This window comes from Asparagus officinalis, chromosome 4, assembly GCF_001876935.1.
Source record: "Asparagus officinalis chromosome 4, Aspof.V1, whole genome shotgun sequence".
Lineage (NCBI taxonomy): Eukaryota > Viridiplantae > Streptophyta > Magnoliopsida > Asparagales > Asparagaceae > Asparagus > Asparagus officinalis.
In genome coordinates, this window is record NC_033797.1 from 71,974,235 (window position 1) to 71,982,265 (window position 8,031).

General features: G+C 37.2%; 1 protein-coding gene across 1 annotated transcript; it reads left to right on the top strand.

Annotated features, from left to right (window-relative positions):
- On the top strand, positions 2,520–7,155 carry LOC109836006 (SKP1-like protein 5). Its single transcript, XM_020403951.1, has 2 exons — positions 2,520–2,852; positions 6,749–7,155. Exons 1-2 carry the CDS (start codon positions 2,574–2,576, stop codon positions 6,920–6,922), a joined length of 453 nt encoding a protein of 150 aa, XP_020259540.1. The 5' UTR covers positions 2,520–2,573; the 3' UTR covers positions 6,923–7,155.

Genomic DNA, 8,031 nt, shown 5'->3' on the forward strand with positions numbered 1-8,031 from the left:
GTTATTTTGTTAGTGGAGTTGTTGCTAATTAGTTTAGATTTTTATGGGATTAAGTTGTTTTGTAAGCCTATATAAAGGCACTTTTAGTTGATGAATAATATATAGAAAAATATTATCTCCTCATCTCCTCTCTAATTCCCAACATGGTATCAGAGCCAGGTTGTTTTGGCATGGCTGATGATGATTGAAGAGGAGGAGGAATGAGATCTGGAGATCAAGAGGAGCAAGGACGTGGTCAATTCACTTGAATTTCCATTAAATGGGCTTTCTTCTGATTCAAACCCTTCATCTTCCTAATCTGAGTGTGGGCCAGCACACGGACAACAGAAGCATATTTCTTTATCTTCTCAAGCTGGGTCTGGATTTCCTTCTTCCCATCCTCAGTTTCGTATTTCTTTGAGTATTTGGTGAAGGCCGCGTGGAGTCTTCACAAATTCAGTACGGATTAGATTTCTTCACAAAACTGTGGCGCTCTCGGCTATGGTTTGTGAGGATTAAAAAAAAAAGGAGTGATCAATCTTTGTTTTTCAATGGCATCCAACAATTTTTCGCTTCCATACCCCATCTTCAATGGAGACAATTATCAATCTTGGGCTATTAAGATGAAATCTCATTTGAAATCTTTGAGTTTATGGGAAGTTGTTGAGAGTGACTATGAGCCTACCCCTCTTCCACAAAATCCAACCCTAAAACAAATCAAGAAGCACGATGAAGAAAAAGCAAAGAAGCCAAAAGCCCTCTCTTGTATTCATTCGGCCGTGTCGGATGGAATCTTCACAAGTATAATGACTTGTGAATCACCTAAGGAGGCGTGAGAGATGCTAAAGGAAGAGTTCGAAGGCAACGATCAAACAAAATTGATGCAAGTTTTGAATCTCAAGAGGGAGTTTGAGATGCAAAAGATGAAGAAAGGTGAGACCATCAAAGAGTATGTCGGTAAGCTTATGGCTATTGTCAATCAAATTAGATTGCTTGGTGAAACATTTTCAAATGAAAGAGTGGTTGATAAGATTTTAGTGACTGTTCCCGAAAGGTATGAGTCCAAAATTTCCTCACTTGAAGATTCCAAAGACCTATCAAAAATAGTTCTAGTGGATTTAGTCAATGCCCTCAGTGCCGTAGACCAAAGGAGAGCAATGAGGAATGAAGAAAATGATAAAAAATTTGAAGAAGCCTTATTAGCCAAGACTTCATCTTCAAAAGGGAAAGGCAAAGGAGTCCAATGCAACAATTGTAAGAAACTTGGTCATGAGGAGAAGGATTGTTGGCATAAAGGAAAACCTCAATGTCACAAATGCAAGAGATTTGGTCATATCCAAAAATATTGTCGATATAATGGTGAAGAACAAGCAAACATGGCACAAGCAGTTGAAGAAGAAATTCTACTCTAGGAATCATGGTGAGATGTGCACCATGGAGAGATTGAGAGAAGTGCTCCTTTAAGAAATGTTGGTGATTATGTGCATCAACAAGATTGAGATGAGAAGTGCATCACAAAGTGAAGAGAAGTGCTCTATGAAGATTCAAAAGGAATGAGAAGAAATTTTTGAATCAAGGGGGAATGTTGAATAATTGATTCAAAATTTGTTATTAGGTTGTTATTTTGTTAGTGGAGTTGTTGCTAATTAGTTTAGATTTTTATGGGATTAAGTTGTTTTGTAAGCCTATATAAAGGCACTTTTAGTTGATGAATAATATAGAAAAAAATATTATCTCCTCATCTCCTCTCTAATTCCCAACAAGTAGATTACTCTACTCTTTACTAATTTCTCCCCTTTCCCCCTCTCTCTCTCTCTCTCTCTCATCACTTAATAAGTGCCGTAGACGCTGGCTAGAAAAATTCTTATAACAAATTTAAATGGTAAATATGGAGTCTCTACTTGCCTAAGTCGAGAAGAGGAGCAGTCCTTACCATTCTCGTACACCGTCTGTCCTATACAACTATTGGATATGCCTTATCGGATCCGGTCAAAAACTTGGATCGGATTATCATCATCCACAACCCATTGCGATCTCCAGACCACCACTAAAGTCTAATCCAGCTCAACGGCTTAATTAATTCTTAATCCATCTGTTAACCCGTTGAACTTCTCTTCAGAATCAAGAATTCTAGAAGCATCCTCCGCGGAAAGCCCGAAATTTCCCGCCTTTTTCCCCAGCCCTCATCGCATGGGCCCCACTTCCGCGCGCTCCCTCCTCGAATCAAATGGCTTCCTCATCTCCGGCGCCTTACCACGAAAACGATCAAACGTCTCCGCCACAGCGGCTACGACGCCAGCGACGACAAGCGCCAGCAGCGAGAAACAACGACGACCGGGCCAGCGTCGACACCTCCGGTGGCGACATCACGAGGCGGGAGTCCAGAAAGAGGAAGAGGAATGAAATCGAGATGAATATGTGATATGCTGAGGATCAAGGAATCTGGTCTCCGCCGAAAACGAGTCAACCGACTCCGGGACATCAGCGGCTACGACGCGCTGCGACGAGTTCACTAGCGCAACGGGCGCCGCCATCGCCTGGGCGCGAACAACACTGAAGGGGACAACAACTCCGGCGGACAGAAGCAGACGGTGATGCTGAGGACCAAGGACAACAAGCTGGTGGAGATGGATGAGGGGGTGGCCAAGCTGTCGAAGGCCCTTCGCCGCCAGATCGAAGGGGGATTCGCCGTCGATGCCATCCCCGTCGATGTCAATAAAAAAACCCTGGAAAAAGTCAGAGCGTGCTGCAACGCGCGGGGTCGTTGGGCATCTTGGCCGCCTGAAGTGGTGAAGGAGAAGATGAAAGAGAGCTTTGATGATGAGTTGGCCGCCGAAACCTTTGACTTTGCTAAGCGTTTCTTCATGTTTCAGGTGAGCTTCCTTCTCAGTACCTTTCCTTGCGAGATTGTTTGCTTTAGATTTTTTTTATTGGTCGAGTTTTTAGGAAGCTGGGTAGAAAATTTCTTGGACCTTGAAATCATTATCAAGAACTCAGGATTATTTTGTTTATTAAGGACGTATTTAGCTCGTACATCGTTAATGCTGACTTATTAGAAGGTACATTGTTACGAGAGGTCAGATCTGAGCGTTCTTGAATCTTAAGAGTTCATCGATGATACAGATTTTAGAAGGTCAATTGTTACAAGAGGTCAGATCTGAGTCACTGAGTGTCTCTACGATCTGAGAAACGGTTTGATTCCTGATTAGAATTTTCCTATTGCATATTTAAAATTGATTAGAATTTTTTTGAGAGAAAAAATTGATTAGGATTTAACTCTTACATTGTTATTAGAAGGTACACTGTAAGGAGAAGCGAGTTCTGAGGGTCTTTAAGATCTGAAGAACTATTTGATTGCTGATTAATATTAGTATGTAAAAGTTCATAGGATATTTATGGGAAATAATGAATGTTTCTATTGCATGTTTAAAATTGATTAGGATTTTTTTTAGAGAAAAAAAAATTGAATAGCATTTGTGCTCACTTCAAGATAAACATGAGAGTTTGACCTCTTTTACTTTTTAAATAAATACGAGTATGTTGAAATTTGGATTCTTGATAGGTTGAAAATTATTGATAGCAGTGTTATCGAGGCGCAAGGCGCAATGCGGGGCGCAAAGGTCCCTTACGCGCACCATGCGCAAGGCGCACAATGAGACGCGCGCCTCACTAATTGAGGTGCATAACTCAAACTAATATTTGCCAACATCATAAGACAGAAACATATAAGCAACATATTAGTTACCTACATCCAAAATTATGAGAATATCAACTTAAATCATCAAATTATGCTAACTGAATTTTTAAAGTAACAATAAAGATACAAGAAACATGTATTTAAATCATCAAATTAAGTGATTAACAATTATGAGCATATGTTTATAAATTGCCACATAAAAATACTAAGAAATATAATTAGCAAACATGATTGTTCATAATTTTCTAGTTAGTATTCTTAATTGATATTTGCTACTTAGCATGAAAAGATAAAGAATGAATGTAACAATTACATATTTACATGTTCATATTTACATGTTCATAATTTGCTAGTTAGCATGCTAATTAGAGAAGAAAGTTACAATTAGCAAACAAGTATACTAAATTACTAATTATTGCTTCCTTTTTATAGGTTAAACATAAAAAGATGAAAATAGATTAGCAACTAGTAAGAAATAGTATATTACATGATATAAATATGTAATTATGTAAATTATTTTAAAAAAATAGAAGAAAGAGTATGTTACATAACACAGGTGCGAGGCGCACGTGAGGCGCGAGCGAGGTGCACGTGAGACGCACGCGAGGCGCGCGCCTCACTGCGTGCAGCGCCCCGCCTCTCGTGCGGGGCGCATTTCCCAGGCTGAAGCGTCCTGTGCCCGGGGCGCATGATTGATAGGTTAAAGAAATATGTGTATGTTGAAATTCGGATTCTTGATAGGTTGAAATTTTGACAACTATCAGGGAATTCATGGACCATAAGGAGAAAATTCAAATACGAGAGGATTATCAAGAGCTAAGAATTATATTGCTTATTAAAGGAAATTTGATTTTTTACATCTTCAATTGTTATGAACAATATACACTTTACATCTTGAAATATGGAATTATGAGAAGGTACATTGTTACTAGAGGTCAGGTCGAGTATCTATATAATCTGTTTGCTGTGATCTGAGAAACAATTTGATTGTTGATTAATCTTTGATATATAAAGTTTATGGATATATATGGGAAGTAATGAAGTTTCCTATTGCATGTTTAAAATTGATTAGCACTTGAGGTCACTTCAAGATAAACATGAGTTTGATCTTTTACTCTTCAAAAAAATATATGTATGCTGAAATTTGGATTCTTGAAAGGTTGAGATTTGGAAAAATATCAGGGAGTTCTTGAACCTCAAGGATAAAATTTGAGCGTAAAAGCATTATCAAGAACTAAGAATTCTATTATTTGTTTGAGGAATATTGGGTCATCGGTAATAAACATTTTCATCTTTAATTACAGAATTCTGATAAGACACATTGTCATTAGAGGTCAGATAAATATCTGTATGTCTGTTTCCAGTGATCTGAGTAATAGATTTTCTTATTGCATGTTTAAAATTGATTGTGAATTATGGTCACTCCAGGATAATCCTCAGATTTTGACCTTTCCACTTTGTGAGGAAATATATGTACTCCTCTTTAATATGATCTAGAAATTGATTATACCAACAGCAAAGGTGCTTGAGCGATTGGATATGAGAAGGATCAATGTGGGCTAGTGTTCTTCGGCTCCCAAATTGCACCAATTTTAGGGAAAACTGTAAAAGGATAACGAAAGTTGAATCAAGTGTGCAGAATGATTGTTAATTACGATAGTAAATGAATTTTACATCTTGTATATAGTTTGAGGAGGGGTACATTTTTTATTACAAGTTTCATCAATATATATATTAGTAATTTAATATAGTCGCATGGGACTTACGGGACATTTCAATCAGGTATTGCTTTTTATCCACATTTCATTTTATTTCCTTGATTCATATGTTGTACTTTAAGTCCCTAAAGTTCCACCCATTTCTTTGAGCTGAAGTTCAAATTTGCGCAGATGTACGCCAAAGTTTACGAAATTCGCACTGCCCATTAGATGATTCTCTTTAAAAGTATAATATAATTCTCCAGCTTTCCAACCACAGAGTGCCTGGATTTGGCGAAAAACTTTGTCATTCACTTTGGATATTCTGTTGTCATGATTTTAAGTTGTTTTTCTAGATTTTGCAGTGAAGATAATGTTTTTTCTAATACATACTTATATTACGACAAATTCCATATAATAACTCAAAAGAGAATAAACTTAGTGGAAAAGTGTTCCTAAGGTGATACTTTTCCCATAAATTGCCAATAGTTCATTAAAAGTTCAATGTTCTCCTAAATTTAACCTAATTTAGGTATTGTACTTTGGGAAACTTTAGGGTATTAAAGTTCAATTAGCCCTAATTTATATTTTTCAATATAAGATTTTTTTCTTCGTATGCAATGCAAGCATTTGGAGGAGCCAATATGAGCTTTATAAAATTGATAAGTTAGATGTAGCTTCGGTTCTATAGTGGGATAAGCTTCCACTAGCTAGCTTGAATCTAATCTGCACTTGCATGCATGACAAAGTAGGCTGCATAAGGTGAGAGACTGAACAAGCAAAATTCATGAGGGAAGGGCTATAGTACGAGGTAGACGGTCTCTTGGTGTGTAGGCAGCAGAATATGATAAGACTTACCTACATATCTTATCTTTATTCCCGCACACACGTTCAGTATTATGGAAAGCATTTACTTTTATGCATTCCACCCATTTTATGTATCAACTGGTCCCTAAACTTGATGTTTTTCTGTGCAAGAATCACAACTCAATTTTCCCTAATAATTGTTCAGGATGCGCTTGAACTTCTTTTCCATATATCATCGTTCATTGGTAAAAGCATAACTACTGGTACCTAAACAACACAACTATTGAACCCTTTTCCGGTCTTTCATCTTAACCAATGTATCAAGCATATCTTGATAAGCACTCAAACATGTTCAAATAATTTTGGTTGACAACTTGTATTATGTACATGCATATGGTTCACCATCTTTGAGCTTGAGAAACTTGTTCAAATAATTTTGGTAAACAATTTATATCATGTACATGCATATGGTTCACCATCTTTAAACTTGAGAAACTTGATCTGTTATTGTGATTTAAAAGAGACTTAGTGCGGTGCATCCCACCTGTTATTGTCCTTTTTTGTATAGGCTGCAATTTCTCTCGAGATTATAGAATTGATTGATTTGCTCGGTGAAACTTTGGCTGCTAAGATGAGAGGGAAATCTGCTGATGAGCTTCTCAGCATGATAAAAAAAGACAATGAGCTCACCCCTGAGGAAGAGGAACAAGTTCTTAAGGATCTCCAGAGGATCGTTGGTTGAAAAGGATATCCTTTTTACAAGTACACTGACTATGATTTTGCAATGGGCCTCTGGTAAAACAAGTTTAGATTCTGGTTTGTATAATGGTGGTTTAGGGTTGAAAGTATGGGTAAGACTACAGTAACATTTTTTTTTTCACTACATTCACACAGCTAGATGACTTCTGGAGGTTCTTGGATTTGGGTGAGTTTAGTATCCTGACAATGCACAATACCGTATCATTTTTTCGGGTTAAGACTATCAGTTTTTCATTACATTCACACTTAAATCTGACGTTCTTGAATTTTGGACTTATAGAGTTTTGTATCCTGACATTTTTCTGTACATTCACAATTAGCAACCTGGATCCCGAAGGAACTATTTGACGTACTAGTCCATGACATTTCCAGTATGTCAGCTACACTGGATAAGATGTTTTTTGGATACATGGTCTCGAACTGCATGTACATATGCTATAGTTTTAGATTCTTAGCTGACACTCCCATCTTGAAGTTTCTTGATGGGAAATTTAGCAACCTGGACCCTGAAGGAACTATTTGATGTACTGGTGCTTGACACTTCCAGTGTGCCAGTTAAAAAAAAAGGGATATAGCTTTAATATATATGTGAGTTACTACAAGTAAACAAGTCACAATTGTGGGATATGCTATTGCCTTTAATATAATGGATATGGCATTGCGGGCCAACGGTTAACTAGTACAGAAGGCAATGTGCATAATAGAGAGAAATAAAAACGCTGCTTATTTCATAGCAATTGGCTACAATTTCGAACTTTGATAACTGCCAATTAGTAGTTTGAGAATGATGCTGTAAAGGAAATATCATCTGGCCATTTTCTGAAAGAGTTAGCTTGTATACTACTTGGAAAAGGCTTCGTTCTCATGATATATAATAATAAGAAGTAGCTTTCAGGTGATTTAAGTAGCCTTGGTCATAACCAGGAACAAGTGTACGATATCAGATGGAAATACTCTAGCCATTTGAATACTGCGGGCTAGGAAAACAGACTTGTCTATGTAAATGAGTTCTGAAGTTTCTTGAATTCGGATTTTAGAGTTCTGTATCTTGACATTACAATATCCTGCAACTTTTTTCGGGTTAAGACTATG